The 18,389-nt window shown below is 43.8% G+C and overlaps 1 protein-coding gene across 1 annotated transcript in view; it reads left to right on the top strand.

Moving 5' to 3' along the window:
- The window catches only part of CPB2 (carboxypeptidase B2), a 76,032-nt gene that overhangs the window by 37,730 nt on the left and 19,913 nt on the right, over positions 1–18,389 (top strand). Inside the window, exons 4-8 of the mRNA XM_073580264.1 lie at positions 62–186; positions 264–372; positions 11,942–12,043; positions 12,793–12,897; positions 15,357–15,467. Coding sequence (XP_073436365.1) covers positions 62–186; positions 264–372; positions 11,942–12,043; positions 12,793–12,897; positions 15,357–15,467 — 552 coding nt within the window. The remainder of the gene's footprint in view (positions 1–61; positions 187–263; positions 373–11,941; positions 12,044–12,792; positions 12,898–15,356; positions 15,468–18,389) is intronic.

Here is an 18,389-nt window from a genome sequence, read left to right on the forward strand (position 1 = left end):
GTCATCATCTGTTTAACATTAAATGCATATGATTAAAATTTGTAATTTTTACACATTTTAGATTGTCCTCTGGAAGCCAGACTCACCTGAGCATATACAGAAGAATAAGGAAGTTCACTTCTATGTTAATGCTTCTTTAGTAAATGAGATTAAGGATACACTAAAGGAATCTTCCATCACATATACGTGAGTAAAGCATGACTTTTAAGGCTCACATTTATTCTGCTGTCTCTACTAACTGGATATCCTTCTCTTTTACTTAGAGTTTTGGTAGAGAATACCCAGAACCTAATTGATCAGCAAACATACAATGACACTACTGGCCTACGAAGCTCAGCTTCTTACTATGAACAGTATCATTCCCTAGAAGATGTAAGTCTTATTCTTAGTATTATTTAATGCAAATATTCTAAATAATACAAATGTTAAATTTTATTAGCGATGAACAAAAAGATTTGCACTTAGCACATAATTTAGCCAGATCATGCAGGCACAGCAAGGCATTCTCCTGTTGCTGGGGACCTATCCTAATGTGAATCCTCTCCTAGGCTGAAGCCTGTATGGGTAGGAAGGACCCTGCTGCAATTAAACTGTCACGGGCTGATGGGTGGAATAATCGGTCAGAGAGCCCATATATAAATAACATAAGACTGACAGTCACTTCCAAACAGAAAACTGGTATGTACATGTGCAAACAAAGAATAGCCATTTCTATACATAATTAACAAATAACCTGTCCTAATGTGAATACTCTCCTAGGCTGAAGCCTGTATTTATGTGGGTAGGAAGGACCCTGCTGCAATAAAGATAGTCCGAATCTTTTTGTTCACATATAATTTTTACAGTCTTCATCTGATATTACCCTGTACACTATTTGGATAAAACTACACTTACAAAAGCTTTTATGACATCCCATTTTAAATCCATATTCATTAATATAGAGTTGTTTCCCCCCTCTCCTTTGGAGATAAAACAGCTCACACTTCTGTAAAGACTTTCTAAAAGATTTTGACCATTCATCTAGAAGAACATTTGTGAGGTCAGCTATAGTACTGATATTGGATGAGAGGGCTTGAATTGCATTGTTTTCAATGGGGGTTAGTTCAGGGTGTTGTACAGCAGTCGAATTCTTCCACACCAAACTCACCTAACCATACCTTTTATAGACATTGATTTGCTTGCTGTGGTACTGTCATGCCAGAACAGAAATGGCTTTATAGGGACCTATTAGGGTCAGCTGAGCATACTATTTATTATTTAAATTATTTTTTCACCCTCACCTGAAATGTTCTTTGATTGTTTTTGTAAAAGATGTCTATATATTTTTACTAACACTTTTAAATCTATCTATTAAAAGTTATATTTTCAAGGGGAGTGTTTTTTTCTCTAGGTTTTTTTTTGAGAAATGGCTTTTCACAAACTGTTCTCACTAAATTGGAGACATACCATTGGCCAAATTGCCCTCATTTGCTGAAGGTTTAAATTCACTGGAATCAAGGGGCTTCGGCTAACCTAGGAATATTACCTCATAGTGGAGCACCCGCCAGGGCTGTGGGGATACTCGGTACTGGGCTGGTTCTTAAGGGTATATGTCACGGCAGCAGTGACCCAGTCCATGGCCCTGGGCGTCCAATGAAAATGATGATAAAAGGGGAATCAAGTTTATAAGATATAGTTTGTGATGCCACCTGTGGTATTCAGCAAGGGATAGCCGACGCTGCTAAAAGAGACCAGTGGGGCTGATGGTGATGCAGCAGAGTTGGTACAGCTCTCCACAGGTAGACCTAAGTCAAGGGCACTTATGATGTTAAAGATAGTGGTGATGGTTGTAGTGCAGAGTTATGGTTGTAGTGCAGAGGGGATGGTGCAGTAAATAACTCTGAGAACACAGCAGGGTGCAGTCTTCACACTTTTACTCACGGTTTGTGGTGCAGTCCAGGGTACTAATTACAGATGGTAATGGAGATTCGGGCAGCCTAGAAACAATTTAGGATCCCCTAAGCCAGATGGTGTTGGGGGCCTCCTTACTATGCTGTTCTCTGAGGTTCTTGCTATGCTCAGTCCTCTGTTCCTTACTGTTCTTTAATCCTTGCCTGTATGGCAGGCAGCTTGAGCCTTTTACAGGTGTCTCTCCTTCGTGGTGTCTCTGACTCTGGTATGCTGCTGTGCCTTCAGGTGTGTGATGGCGCCAGAAAGCCTGCAGTCTCCTGCCCTCCAAATTTGGCTGCTGGGACTGTTGTACCCGTGCAGCCACGGACTCCGGCATCCGGTGTCAAGCGCCATTCCCTGGGTTGAGCATGGTCACAGCTCCAATCCCCAGGCTTTCCTAATCTTTCCACTTTCCTCAACTTTCCTCTCCTGTTGTGAATTCGCTTTCTGGCCTACCTCTGGTTACTATTGAAGGTAGTGGAGCTGGTTATATTGACAGAGGGGTCGCGAGTTCTCTTTCCGGGCTCCCTCTGGTGGTTACTGGAGGTAAAGGAGCTGATCTAATTAACAGAGGCCTGCCACCTGATAATGAGGAGGACAATTGGAGATCTGGAGTTTCTGACTGGATTTAAGACAGCCGACTCCCTCTATCCCTGCTGGTGATTTTTTCCTGCCTCCTGAGGTCTTAGTTTCCAGCTCAGTCCCTGCATGCTCAGCTAAGTGTTCTTTTGCTATTGTCTACATTTGATCTGGTTTTGTGTGGTCAGCCAGCTCCGGCTGGGGCTGTGCTGAATTTCCATCCTTATGTTACTGCTTGTTCCAGTTTGTTTTTGTCCCTTATTAGATTGGCCTCTTTTTGCTCTGCTTTCAGAATATGCCAGAGTGCTGATATAGTGGGCGAAGTCGAGTGACTTCAGTATTTTTCTATCAGACGTGTTGGACATTTTTTTGCAGGGTTTTTTGCGTGATTGCAGAGTGTCTTTTCTTTCCTGTCCAGTTAGTGTGGGCCCCATTGTTTGCTCAGTCTATTTTCCTACTTGCGTTTGTGTTTTCATCTTGTCTCACTGACAATATATGTTTGGGGGCTGTCTATTCCTTTGGAGTCTGCTCTGGGGCAGTTTAGATTTCCCCTTTCTTGCTTTAGGCTTATTTAGTTCTCCGGCTGTGTCGAGAAGTCTAGGATCATCGTAGGTACGCTGCACGGCTACTGCTAGCTGTGTGGATAGGATCAGGGGTCTGCAATCTGCTTAGTTACCACCCTCTCTGGTTTTCTGTGGCTTAGCTTGGTCTTGCTCTCCTCCTCGGTGACCCAATCATAACACACTCCCCTGTGAGGGAGGCGATGCCACTATGGCAATTGGACTCCTGGGGTGCCACAATAGCATTTTCCCTCCTCCACTAAACTTAACAGTAGGCACAATGAAGTCAGATAGGTGATGTTCACTGGGCATTCATCAAACCTAGTCTCACGCTGTGACCGTAGGAATGCCGAGTAAGAGGGACCCTGTACTGTCCCTAATCTATCTGTAACATGGGGGTTTCTCCTAATGGAGATGCCAGGTTATTGTACCTCTCAAGTTCTCCCACTTAAAAAGATGAGAGAGGCCTGTAATTGACATCATAGGTAGACCTATGAGAGTCAAAATGAGAAAAAAAAATCCAGAAAATCACCTTGCCTGATTTGGCAAGATTTATTTTGCAAATTATGGTGGAAAATAAGTATTTGGTCATTAACAAAATTTCATCTAAATATTTTGTTATATATCCTTTTTAAGTGGGAGAACTTGCAAATTGGTGGCTGACTAAATATTTTTTTAACCACTGTACATCCGGAAACTCAAAGCAGTCACCAAATAATGGAGGCATTGCACCACATGAACGGTGGGCACACATTTCTGAGGCTTAGCATAGAGTTTATTATTTCACAATATCTGTAGTACCTGTCTAACATGTCCCTGATATGTCCCAAAATCAGGTGACTACATTAATACGTCGTTGAGCAATACCTCCTTAAATTTGCCCACCAGATGACAGAAGATATCATTAATAAAATGTTGAAAACAGCGAGGGCATTAGTCTGACCAAATGGCATGGCAAGATTTTCAAAATGCCCTTTAGGCGTGTTGAATGCCGTTTTCCACTAATTCCCTTCTCTCATTCTAATCAGATTAGAGGCCCCTCTCAGGTTGAAATTGGAGAATCATTTTGCTCCAACTGTCTGATTAAACAGTTATGCATAACCAACCACGTGAGACCCAGTGCAATAGGAGTAGGAAGACTTTCAAGCACATAGCAAGAAATGTGTTGTTTATGAAAGACCCCAATGTGAAGACCCAAGTTATGCAATACCTGAGTGAAACACCCCTGAACAAGAGGCACAGAATCAATGCAAAATATAAGGATGGGTTTTGCCAGAACACTACAAGACAAGCCATGAGTCCGGGCAAACAACGCATCCACCATATTGGTCCAGCCCCACTATCCAAAAGAATAGACTCAGTTTTGGTACTCACAACCACTTTTGCAGGTGAGACAAACTGACAGGTACGCATGAAGAAAATGTATACACCCAAGTTATAATCCTCCACACAACCTGGAGTCAGAAGTTTTCTGATGGTTTCTTTCATTTAAAAGGAAACTGTCACCCCATTTTTAGTATACAAGATGTAGCCACCACCATCAGGGGCTTATTTACAGCATTACAGAATGCTGTAGATAAGCCCCCAATGTAACCTGAAAGAGAAGAAAAACGAGTTAGATTATACTCACCCAGGGGCCGTCCGGGTCCGGATCGGGTCCGGAGGGTGTCGCGGTCCAGTCCGGCACCTCCCATCTTGTAGAGATGAAGTCCTCTTCTTTGCTTCCCATCGTGGCTCTGGCGCAAGCGCACTGCTCTGCCCTGTTGAGGGCAGAGCATAGTACTGCTGTACCAGACCCGGACTACCCCTGGGTGAGTATAATCTAACTTGTTATTCTTATCTTTCAGGTTACATCGGGGACTTATTTACGCCATCGTGATCGACCAAGCTCATGGGGTGTGCGCGACCGATCGTGGCTGGGTGTCAGCTGATTCTCACAGCTGACACCTGGCACTAAGTGCCAGGAACAGTCACAGACTGCTCCCGGCACTTTAACCCCCAAAATACTGTGATCAAACAAGATTGTAGCATTCCAGGAGCCAGCACAGGGCTGACAGCCCCTTTGCCTTTGGATAGGAGACCCCGCAGCGTGACGCAAGGTCCCAATCGTTGCCATGGTGAGTGGATGTCGTCATGACGACATCCGGGTCACCAGAGATAGGAAACTTGTTCATCATGTGCAGTGCATGATCAGCAAGTCTTCCGGTCAGTGCAGCGCTGGCAGTTTCTATGGCATGCAGATGCTGCTTCATCTGCATGCTATAGAAGTGATCAGCCTGCAAAAAAATGATTGTCCCATAGTGGAACAAAGGAAAAAGTTAGGAAAAAGTAAAAAAATTAAAATTATTGTAAAAATATTAAACAATCAAAAATAATAATAAAAAGTCAATATATATTCTATCACTAAATAAATATTTGAATGAAAAACAAATCTAAATAATAAAAGTACACATATTTGGTATCACTGCGTCCGCAACGACCCAACCTATAAAAGTTTCCCACTAGTTAACCCCTTTAGTGAACACCATTAAAAAAAAACAAAAAACAAGGCAAAAAACAATGCTTTATCATCATACTGCAGAACAAAAAGTAGAATAACAGGCAATGAAAAAGATGGATATAAATAAACATGGTACCTCTGAATATGTCCTCTTGTCCCGCAAAAACGAGCCACCATACAGCTCCATCAGCGGAAAAATAAAAAAGTTATAGCTCTCAGAATAATGCGATGCAAAAATAATTATCTTTTCTATAAAATAGTTTTTATTATTTAAAAGCGCCAAAACATAAAAAAATATAAATGAGGTAATCGTACTGGCCCAAAGAATAAAACTGTCTTATCAATTTTACCACACACAGAACGGTATAAATGCCCCCCCCAAAAGAAATTCATGAATTGCTGGTTTTTGATCATTCTGTCTCCCAAAAATCGGAATAGAAAATGATCAAAAAATGTCATGTGTCTGAAAATGGTACCAATAAAAACGTCAGTTTGTCCTGCAAAAACACCTCAGATGACTCTGTGGACCAAAATATGGAAGAATTATAGATCCCAAAATGTGGTGATGCAAAAACTATTTTTGGCAATAAAAAGCGTCTTTTAGCATGTGACAGCAGCCAAACATAAAAACCCGCTATAAGGCCTCTTTCACACGTCCTGATATTTCCAGTACCGGAGATGTCAGTGTCCGTGTCTGTAATACTTGTGGCACACGTGTGGCAAGTGTGTGCTGCATCAGTACCACAAGGACGGGCGCCAGGGAAGAAGCGTAAGTAATTAAGCGCTGTTCCCTGGTGCCGGGTGCTGAACACGGCTCTCATCATTCTCCCTTGCTCTGCCGATGATCGGCGCGAGCGGGGAGAATGATGAGAGTTACACTTAAGTAATAAAATTGACAGCAGACAACTATTACTCCCATCATAAAACCTACAAAAGACAAAATGAGCAAAAACCCTGCTGTAACTAAATAAGTAAAAGCAAAAGTGCATCTAAATAATACAGAGTTTTAGTAATACTGTTTTTATTCAAAAATAGCATGAAAGACATCCCACACACTGTCTAATATTAAAAACCCTGCTTTGTTTCAAAGTCGACCTCAATGTGTGAACAAGGGCAAACAAAAGGACTGGGTCCCAAACAGTAGACACCAGTCTGGGGAAGCCTTATATACAATTTCCAGCTCAGGAGAGGGAGGCCACACCCCAGCTTGCACAGATGCAAAAATACAAAGAAAACTCCTATTACTCCCATCAGCCTACCCCTGCTGCTGCTGCTAATAACAGTGACAGCAGGAGTGGTGGATGGGAGTATTCATCTGCCGCTCCTGCGCTGTAAATAAATACGGCAATTGAAAAAAAAAGGCATGGATCTCCCTCTATTTTTGATTACCTGCCAGACAAAACTCACAGCTGGGGATTGCAAGCCCTAGCTGTCAGCTTCAGCAAGGCTGGTTATCAAGAATAGAGGGGTCCCCACGCTGTTTTTTAAATTATTTAAATAATTTAAAAAATGTCATGGGGTCCCCCCCATTTTTGACAACCAGCCTTGTTAAAGCTGACAGCTGGAAGCTGGTATTCTCATGCTGGTAATGGGCCATGAATATTGACTCCCCAGCCTAAAAATAGCAGCCCTCACCTGCCCAGAAAAGGCACATCTATTAGATGCACCAATTTTGGTGCTTTGCCAGGCTCTTCCCACATGCCCTGTAGCAGTGGCAATTGGAGTAATATTTGTGGGGTTGATGTCACCTTTCAGGTGACATCAAGCCCACGGCTTAGTAATGGAGAGGTGTCTATAAGACACCCATCAATTACTAATCCTATAGTTGTATTGTAAATAAAGACACAGACAGAATAAAGTCCTTTATTTGAAAAAAATGACAGACTCCTTTATTAATCTCAATTAAACCATAGTTATAACCACGCCTAATCCAAGCAAAGCCCTTGATCTGCTGTAATAAAAATAAAATAAAAAGCAGAAATATACTGTACCTGTCAGTCATTGTGTCCCACACCGTAATCCATGTCTTGGGGATATATAGTTTTCATATGTGAACATATATTCCCTTTAAAAAACAACCTTTAATAATTCAATTTCTAAAAAACACCAACCCAGTGAAAAAGGTATATATGAAAAAAATATATTAAAAATAGACTAGCCTAACAAATACCCTATAGTAGGCCTAAAATTACCCCTGCCTGACTGTGGAGGTTGGCACCCTAAAGAACGATTTTTTTGGTGCCCCCACTCAACGTAGGCTATCCCTCACTGCCCTATTACGCCCTACCAAAACAGGTGGGAAAACAATATGTTATAGTGCAGAGATGAAGAGATAATTTCCTAAAAGGGTATCTTAAAACACACATAGATACTCAGAAATTAAACATCAAAAATCATGATTAGTACTCCACCATATCACATGTTATAGAGGGCTTTTAACTGATACAGGCCCAAGCAGATAACCTAATAAGACAATCTTGATATTTCATTTCAAATCAAGGGAACATGTACCCCATGATGGCAACCGCAGTCATAATTAATGTCCCACAGTATACAAAATAAACTAGATCTAGTGCCATACTCCTATACAATAGCTGAAAAGTTTTGGAGCATAACTTATCATGATTCAGATGCATCCCGATGCATTTCCCCATCAATAGCACGGTTCATCAGGAGGTTGAAAAGATAGAGATGTCAGATGCCAAGATGGATGATGAGGACATATGCCGGCGATTAAAAGGTGGACTTGAATAACCCCCATCAATTAATCCTGCCACAATAGGCTCCGTCCATCCATTGGCTGGCGAAATTACTGGGTCATGAAACTATGCTGCATAAAGGATAAACACAAATCTCACCCCTCACATGTGCTCTGTTGCCTTGTTTCCGGTATCACAAGCCACGGAATATCAAATATGTGTTTTTTATTGCTTTATTTTAAATGGGGCGAATATAGGTGATTTAAACATTTAGATTTTTTTAATATATTTTTAAAAACATTTTTTTTTTTACTTTACACTTGTTTTAATCATCTCCATGGGAGACTAGAAGCTGCGATCACACGATCACTGGTGCTAAACAGTGCAAGGCTGCAGCTGTGTAGCAGAAATGCTCACTTCCTATGAGCACCAAACACTGGGTAATGCTCATAGATATCCGACAATGACAACCAGAGGGGTCTCCTGCAGACCTTGGGTTGTCATGCCAACACATCGGCGACCCGCGGTTATGTGACACAGGCGCCGATGGGCGGGGTTCGTGAGGCGCTTCCGGCATGATTATGTTAAATGCCGCTGTCAGAGATTGACAGCAGCATTTAACATGTTAACATCCACAGGTGCATCGCAAGTCCACCCGCAGCTGTTAGGTGCACATTTTAGCTAATGAAATCAGCTGACATGTGCCGGAAAAATTGTGGGCTCATCGCCGGAGCCCACAGCACACAGGGGGAAGCCACTTTAGAGGTACTTATAAGTCTAAGGCTGGAAAGGTGTTAGGAGGTGTGTCTTAATACTTTTTCCTATATAGTTCAAGTCAATAAAAATCTGCTTCTATCATATTTTAACACAACATTTTCTGAACATATTTATATAGCTACACTGACATTTTCCAAATCTATTCATAGATACCACAATATGCATGGCCCCTTCGAACAAAGTCAGTGTCAAGTGAAAAGTGTCCAGCCCCCTATGTGTGTCACGTGCGTGGTTTGTGGAACCACTGTGCCATGGACCGCAGAGAGCCTGGAGGGGTGTGACTAAGCGTTCGCCTGACTATTCACTAGAGCCTCTGATTGTGACGTTAGACTTGGCTCCCAATGAATGCCAGGTACCACTCCAAGGCAGTGTGGGGAGGAGGACTCCCAGGCAGTGACCGGGCAGGTACCCAGGGGACCGCCATCAGGGTTCCTGAGGGAACGATACTGGGAGGACAGTAAAGGGAGAGACTTGACTGAAGTTGTCAGGGAAACAGGGGGTGGGGCAAGGATAAAAGGAGCAGGGGGCGCGCTGAAGTGGCAGTTGGGAGAGAGTGTGACAGGAGGCAGGAAGCCGGGTGACTTGGACAGACACCGACAGGAGCCTGTGAGGATAATACTGCGCACTCACCGACAAGGGAGACGTGAGAGACTTTTACTGGAGGCCACTTTCCGCCCCCGTTCGCAGAGAGACATGCCTGCCGCCCCCCGCCTTTGTGAGACAGATCCCTTACCTCAGGTCGTGGCTGTGACTAGACGTAAAACGGCCACAGAGGCCTGGACACTGCCCCCCGGCCTTCTCCCACCGCGGCGAACCTGTCATCACCGGCCTCAGGGGACACCGCCTCGTCCTAAGCAACATTAGAGGCCCATTTCCCAGCTGTGGAGGGACCCTTATCAGAGGACAGCTGCTGGTCATTTGGGGAACTGCGTCATGACCGCGCCCCACCGACATCGTTTCTTCAGGGCCTGCTGCGCCCCACCGGCATCGTTTCTTCAGGGCTTGTTGCGCCTCACCATCTTCGTTTCTTCAGGGCCTGTTGCGCCCTACCGACATCGTTTCTTCAGGGCCTGCTGCGCCCCACTGGCATCGTTCCTTCAGGGCCTGTTGCGCCCCACCGTCATCGTTTCTTCAGGGCCTGTTGCGCCCTACCGGCATAGTTTCTTCAGGGCCTGTTGCGCCCCACCGCCATTGTTTCTTCAGGGCCTGTCGAGCCCAAATCTTCCCGGGATATCGAGGCGTCAAGACAGTCGCATCAACGATCTCTAAGCGGACGCATCTGTGATCCCGAGTGACGCAAGGAAGGATAAGTGCACTATAGCCATAAGTACTATAGTTTGGCCACGTTTCGGCTTTCTACACCCAGACTAGCCGTGGTACTCCCAGTTTCCTTGGCAAAGTATTGTTTATTTTATTGAGTCCCTGCGAGGACAGATTTGTGTTTACCCCTTTTTGCCTGTTCAGCATAGCCCTAGGGGCTCCAATTTATAAAAGTTGATTATACAAGTTATACCCTGTCTCGTGTCTCGTCACTGCATCCTGAGAATCTGCTGGTCACTACAGCAGACCAACGGTCGTGCGGCAGCTGGACCTGAAGAACAGACTGGATGAAGCAGATGGCAGAGCTTGCATCAGAGTGCAGCAGACAGAGTTGATGTCAAAGACGGAGTTTGATTCAGAATGCAGCTAGCAGGAATTGCTTCAGAGTGCAACAAGCGGGATTTGCTTCAGAGTGCAGCTAGCAGGATCTGCTTCAGAGTGCAGCAAGCCCGATTTGCTTCAGAGTGCATAAAGTGAGATTTGTACTTAGAGTACCACAGGCAGGATATGTACTTAGAGTACAGCAGGCAGGATTTGCACTTGGCGTACAACAGGTAGGATTTGCATTTGGAGTACAGCAGGCAGGAATTTTACTTATGGTACAGCAGGCAGGATTTGCACTTGTATGCGACCTTACACAACCTAGACTGAAACAGGAAGGTTGTTCAAGCACCTCCCCAGTGGAGAGGAAGCAATATATACATAATGCCTCAAAACCATTGGCTGGGTAGGAAATAGCAAGTGCACACACTGGCCCTTTAAGAGGGCGGGAGCGCGAGCACACGCGCCCTTAGAACATGGCCAGAGGCCCGGCTGGAAGTGCTGCTGGAAGCATTCGGAGCATGAGGGGGGAGAGGGACCACCTGCAGCACGGGTGAGTGAACTGACACACCGGGAAGCCGGAGTGGTGCTAACAGTGTGTCATGTGGTTTACATAGGTGTCACATAGCACCTTTTGCTATTTATGGCTTTACCGTCTACCCTGAGCTAAGTGTACATAAAGAACACATGTGATGTCAGCTAAACATTCCATGAGGGTGAAGCAATGTACCAGTACAGAACTGAAATTAATATTTGATTATTTAACAATGGTTGACAACATTTATAGCTGTGAAGAATACCTATAAACATGGTAAATATATCACTAATGCACAGGAGAAAACAAAAGTACACTAATGTTTAAACAGGAATAAACCAAAAATAGTACTACTGCAATAACAATAGAGATACAGCCCTGTTCAGAAAAATAGGCCCAATAGTAAATGCATAGGAGGCAAGATTAAATCTGAGTGGTAGCCAAGAAACATTCCTTTTTATACAGTATATGGAATATACTTTTTTTAAACTTTGACTGATAGTTGTTAAATAAGGAAAAAACTTTAATTGTTCTTGGTTAGTGCTCCTATATGTTTATTGGTTTTCTTGATTCATGGGAGAGCCCTGTATTTTGGTCTAATAGGTATTTATTATAGTTGTGAAGTTTTTGAATATGAAATTGAGAGAATGGTTAATATACTAGAAATATGGAATGTCCATATTTGTTCAACAAGATAATTTTCAATCTCTATTTCTACTAGATATACCACTGGATGGAACAAATGGTTTGGTCACATCCTGATATGCTGGAAAAAATTAACATAGGAAAGTCTTTTGAAAATCGTTCACTTTATGTTTTGAAGGTATAGTTATAACACGTAAAAAACGCTACAGTTGGGCAATTTGGGAAACTGCACAGACTGTAATCTAGCAGCTACTGGAGACAGATAGGGAACCTTCTTTGTCAAGTCTTGGCTAACCTAGTAACTTAGTGTGTAGTTTCTCATAATTGAGGGAATAATCAGTTTGAGACCCAATGTAGTCTTATTTAGTAAATAAAAACTATAAATTAATATTTGGCTTGATGCACAAATACCCATTTTGACTAAGTCACTGGTGAAGTGATGAAGGGGAGATACGTGTCACTGCGCATGATGGCGTCAGTCATGTAAAACCAGAATAGTTTCCTCCAGCACACTACGTGTTGGGTCGGTTTATTGAAAGTTATATCATGGGCTGGTTTTAGCGGACACTCATAGAGCGGGTGGGAGAATGTCCACATATCTCCACCTGCAGTGTCCTGACAGGATCTGTGTGATGTCAAGATCATCTGATCAATCATCAATACAGGGAGAGATGACTGAAGTGCATTCTTCCATGACTGAAAGACAGTGGCACCCATGAGGAATAAAGTTCCTTTTCTGCCGGTAGCCGCTCTTTTATTAAGGCAGCCAAACAGCATTGTAAAGATATTATCCTGCAGACTAGCCCTATAACTGTAGTTAAATATTATTTGGGGACATGACAGGTTTCCTTTAAATGGATGGATGGATGGAGGATGGATAGATAAATAAATATACAGATCATCTTTTCACCATTGACTGTTTCTTAGATGACGGGGAAAGAAAAAACAGCAACAAATGCAATATGGATTGACTGCGGTATACACGCCAGGGAGTGGATTTCTCCAGCCTTCTGCTTGTGGTTTGTTGGCCATGTGAGTATCAGTTACAATCATCTAACATGTCTTCTAATATGTTCATAAGCAGCTTATTGCTAAAAGTCAACTTTCCTTGATAATTCTTTCTGTGAAATTGCAATGTGGATTTCACCCACTTCAATGTAGATCTGCAGCAAAACTCTTGTTAAAAATGTGGATTTTACTGCTGATTTGCTTTGCAATTCACTATGAAAAATGCGCTGGAAATGTTGCTGTGTGCATATGCATGTATAGACATTAAAGGGAACATGACAGGCCACTCATGCTGCCTGAAACACAAGCATCATGATGAAAACACTAGGTGTGTTACTGTAGTCATGTAATCTTAAGGCCACATTCAGAGGTCAGTGATATTTAAAGTGCAACAAATGATACGAGTGCCTACAGGGTTTTTGATACAATTTTGATCATAATTTAGTCAGAATGTCAGCTTATATCATCATAGTTTGGTCAGAGTTTAATCAATTTTTCTCATGTAAAAATAAAAATAAAATGATGACTGTTCCTTAAGCTCCTATCAAGCAATTCATGCGTGCTGTCCAATTTTTTTTCATGGACTCATATACTTGCATTGCCAATTTTAGTGCATGACTTGTGTAGATGGCACAAGGTTTAACCGTAGCACTAGAGGTACTGATTACGTGCACCTGACTAGCTAGGGCTAGAACCAGGTCCTGTGTTCACTAGTCAGTCAGCTGAGAAAACTGAGCAGAGTGGGTTGTGTTGTGTTGGAGCTGGTGAAAGACAAACCAGAGTCTTTCTGAAAATAGTCTGCACAGTCCGTGTGCCCCAAAATGCAAGTATCACTGGTTGCTATGGACCATAGCTGTTTTGTTTGACTGAACTGTGACTAGCTCAGCTGTGTATGAGTAGACAGAGTCTATTTTGTTTATGTAGCACCTGGACTAGGCTAGGGATTTTGTGTTACTGGAATGTGGCCGGGAGTATGCATATCGCATACTTGTGGTCACTTGACAGCCCGGTCTCAGCTCCACCACTGGAGAATCCTGATGGCAAGCACAGTGAGGAATCACAAGTCTGCAGTCACATAGAGTGACTGCTGACTTTTATGCCTTATCTGGACAATCTCTTTCAAAGGTGGACATTCTTTATAAAAGGAATGAATCAGCATCATGCTTTTATTGTGTACATAGGTTACATTTTATTAATTACCTTATTTTTTGGATTATAAGACACACTTGTTTCCCCCAAATTTGGGTGGAAAATGGGGGTGCGTCTTATAATGCATATATACATTACCAATACTGTTGCTTCAGGGCGGAGGCTGGGATGAGGGTGTGTCCAGTGGTGCTGCGGATGCCTGGCGCTGCTACAGGGGTGTCCAGCGCTGCGGAGGTTTTGGGCGGTGCTGCTGCAGTTTCTCCAGTGCTGCTGGGGGTCTGCCGACATTTTGTGAAAGGCCAGGGCAGGCCTGAGCCCCAGCAGTTCCATGGTTTCCTGTGCGGTGGCTCCGGGAAAATGGCCGCCGGGGGAGGTGCATGCGCAGATGGAGATCTCGGTACCAAGATCTCAGGAGATGAGATCTCAGTGCTGAAATCTCATCTCCCGAGATCTTGGTGCCTAGATCTCCATCTGCGCATGCGCTGCCCCCGGCGGCCATTTTCCCGGAGTCCACCACACAGGAAACCATGGAACTGCTGGGGCTATGGCCTTTCATAAAATGTCGGCAGAGCCACGGCAGCAGCAGCGGGTAGCACCGCCCGACACCCCTGCAGTGCCAGACACCCCCGTAGCACCGTCAGGTACCCAAAACAGCACCGCCGGACACCCCTGTAGCACTGCCGGGCACCCGCACCATCGGGCAGCAGCGCTGGACACCTGCAGCAGCGGTGCGCCGCACATCGGAATATCCCACCCTTTGGCCTGCAGCATCACCCCATTTCTGCCTCCTCCAGCAGCGACCCTGTGACCCGCCTTCACTGCAGCCACCAATCCTGGTAAGCAATAAGACCCATTGGATTATAAGAAGCACCACCATTTTATTTTTAAAAAAATCCTATTTTTCTCCGCAAAATTTGGGGTGCGTCTTATAATTTGAAAAATACAGTGTATATGATGTTATTTTTTTCTGTGGGAGCATCAATGCCAACCATCAATTTGTTGATTGTCTCCTTTATGCTGCATACAGGTGCTTCTCACAAAATCGGAATATCATCAAAAAGTTAATTTAATTCAGTTCTTCAATACGAAAAGTGAAACTCATATTATATAGAGTGATTACAGAGTGATCTATTTCAAGTATTATATTTCATATAATATTTGAGTTTCACTTTTTGTATTGAAGAACTGAAGTAAATTAACTTTTTGATGATATTCTAATTTTGTGAGAAGCACCTGTATTTTCCAAATATATTATTCGATCTTTTTTCAACAAATTTTCTGAATTTGCCTACTTGATAAACATATAACATTGCACTATGTTACTTTCTGTCTAGGCTGTGGGATTCTATGATAAAGACGAGTACATGACAAATCTTTTGAAACACATTAACTTCTATATTTTACCAGTGATGAACGTGGATGGTTATCACTTTACATGGAACAAAGTAAGTATCCTTCTATACAGCGATTATTACGGCTAGTGATTAGAGATATGTTCAAAAAACAATTGTCAAACATAAATTCGGCACGAATATCACACATTCAGATTCGTGATTGGAAACATGAACAAATTTTCATAAAATCGGTAAAAATCACAAACATTCGTTAAAAGTGCGGGAAAATATTTGTGTTGCCACTAGTATTTTGAGCACTTTGGCTAGGATAGCGGTGGTGTATGATGAGCGTGGCGCACATACAGTGGGTACGGAAAGTATTCAGACCCCTTTAAATTTTTCAGTCTTTGTTTCACTTCAGCCATTTGGTAAATTCAAAAAAGTTCATTTTTTTTCTCATTAATGTACACTCTGTACCCCATTTTGACTGAAAAAAAATAAATGTAGAAATTTTTGCAAATTTATTAAAAAGAAAAATCGAAATATCACATGGTCATAAGTATTCAGACCCTTTGCTCAGACACTCATTTTTAAGTCACATGCTGTCCATTTCCTTGTGATCCTCCTTGAAATGGCTCTATTCCTTCATTGGAGTCCAGCTGTGTTTAATTAAACTGACAGGACTTGCTTTGTAAAGGCACACACCTGTCTATATAAGACCTCACAGTTCACAGTGCATGTAAGACCAAATGAGAATCATGAGGTCAAAGGAACTGGCCAAGGAGCGGAGACAGAATTGTGGCAAGGCACAGATCTGGCCAAGGTTACAAAAGAATTTCTGCAGTACTCAAGGTGGCCTCCATAATCCTTAAATGGAAGAAGTTTGGGACCACCAGAAGTCTTCCTAGACCTGGCCATCCAGCCAAACTGAGCAATCGTCGGAGAAGAACCTTAGTGAGAGAGGTAAAGAAGAACCCCAAGATCACTGTGGCTGAGCTCCAGAGATGCAGTAGGAAGATGAGAGAAAGTTCCACAAAGTCAACTATCACTGCAGCCCTCCACGAGTCGGGCCTTTATGGCAGAGTGGCCCAACGGAAGCCCTCTGTGATGTCACGGGTGACTGGATACTCCGCCTCCAGCAGGGCAAATTTCTATGACACCCGTGACCCTGGATACACCGCCTCCAGCAGGGCGAATTTAAACAATGTAACGTGCAGCCGGATACACCGCCTCCAGCAGGCGAATTTCAATAATTACACTTGTATCTGGATACACCGCCTCCAGCAGGGTGAATTTACAGAGTTAAGGGAAACACCAGGGAAACCAATACAATGGAGGGCCCAGCAATAGGGAACGGGGACGTGGAGACCTCCTGCACTCCCCTGAGTCAGTGTCTCTACTCTCCTGACGGTCCCTAGGCAGATTCCGCACCTGGCGATGAGCAGGATACCTAAAAACCCTAGCTCGCCCTGCACCTATCCCTTTCTAATGAATTGGACGGTGCAGAAACTATTCCCACCACTGCACTAAAACACACATAAGGAAAGTTACGAACAGGGAAAAGCCACTTAGCTTTGCTCTGTTGCTATTGCTCCCAGCAACAGAGTCCAGCACCTGAGTGCAGCTTTCCTCCTGAATAGCTGCTACTTCACCAAAGCTTGTCAGAGCTGCAAGGAACTCCTCACTGTAGCTCCTTCCACACCAGGACTCTGACTGAGCTGAAAGGAACTCTTCTCTAGCTCCTTCCTCCACCAAGGATGGTTGGAAATGATCAATATCACCAACAGTGAGTGAGACCACCTGACTCTCATTTATAGGCAAGAGCCAGAGCAATCACACCTGCTAGTGATTCCCATGTAATAATACTAGCCACCACCGGGGGCAAAACTAGAACTAAAGACACCACTGTGTAATGACCCTAATGGCCACCGGGGGCAAAACTAACTTTAAGCAACCAGCTTAAAGGAAAAAAAAGGTTACATGTGCTTTTATCTGTCACAATCCAGCATGGATCGTGACACCCTCACTCACGGTCCAGCAATTTGTCCAGTTCGCCGTACTCCGCGCTCTCTCAGCACTGCAGCCAGCTTATGGTCCTGCAGTTGTGGTCACGTAAAAGATTGTTTCCTCCTACACATGACAAAGCTAAGAGGTTGAACGCAATTATCTCCAATCTATTGGCCATGGAAATGCTGCCTTTCAATCTGGTAGATACAGATGGTTTCCAAAAGCTGTTGGGAGTCACAGTCCCCCAGTACCAATTGCCCAGTCGCCATTACTTCTCTAAGAAACCTGTGCCTGCGCTACACCAGTATGTCGCAGATAATATCCCCTGTTCCTTGACTAAATCTATGTCTGCCAGGGTGCATTTCACCACAGACACATGGCCAAGGGGGTTACATCTCACTGTCTGGGCACTGGGTGACTCTGGTGGGTGTGGGGGCAGGCGGTCAAGGGGCTACTCCACAAGTCTTGGAATCCCCAAGGTTTGCAAGACAAACCTCTGTATTTCTCACTTTCTACACTTCTTCTGCCTCCTCCACCTCCTCTAGGACCTCCACCTGCGCTCTCAACCTCTACCTTAATGAGACACGCAGTCCAACAGTGCAGGGCGAACTGTGCAGCCAGGGCTCACTGCAACCAGGCAGTGTTAAACTTGATATACCTTGGAGATCACAGTCATACAGCTGAAGAGTTGTGGACATCATTCCAGGTCAAGTTTGAGCAATGACAGTCTCCGTTGAAGCTGCATCCAGGGAAGACAGTGTCCGATAATGGTGAAAACCTGGTGGCGGCCAAACGCTGAGGCAAGATCACCCACATGGCTCACGTCCTCAACTTGGTGGTACAGTGATTTCTCTGCCACTATCTTGGCCTGAGTGAGCTGCTGCAGAAAGCACAAAAGCTGTGTGCTCACTTCCGCTGTTCTCACCCATTAAAGGTCATCGACTTGCATCGATACAGAGGTCTTTGTCTATGCCAGTTAACAGGTTGATATGCGATGTGCCGACATGGTGGAATTCCACTCTGCAC

This window comes from Dendrobates tinctorius, unplaced genomic scaffold, assembly GCF_039654945.1.
Source record: "Dendrobates tinctorius isolate UK_male_01 unplaced genomic scaffold, ASM3965494v1 ptg000064l, whole genome shotgun sequence".
In the NCBI taxonomy this organism is placed as follows: domain Eukaryota; kingdom Metazoa; phylum Chordata; class Amphibia; order Anura; family Dendrobatidae; genus Dendrobates; species Dendrobates tinctorius.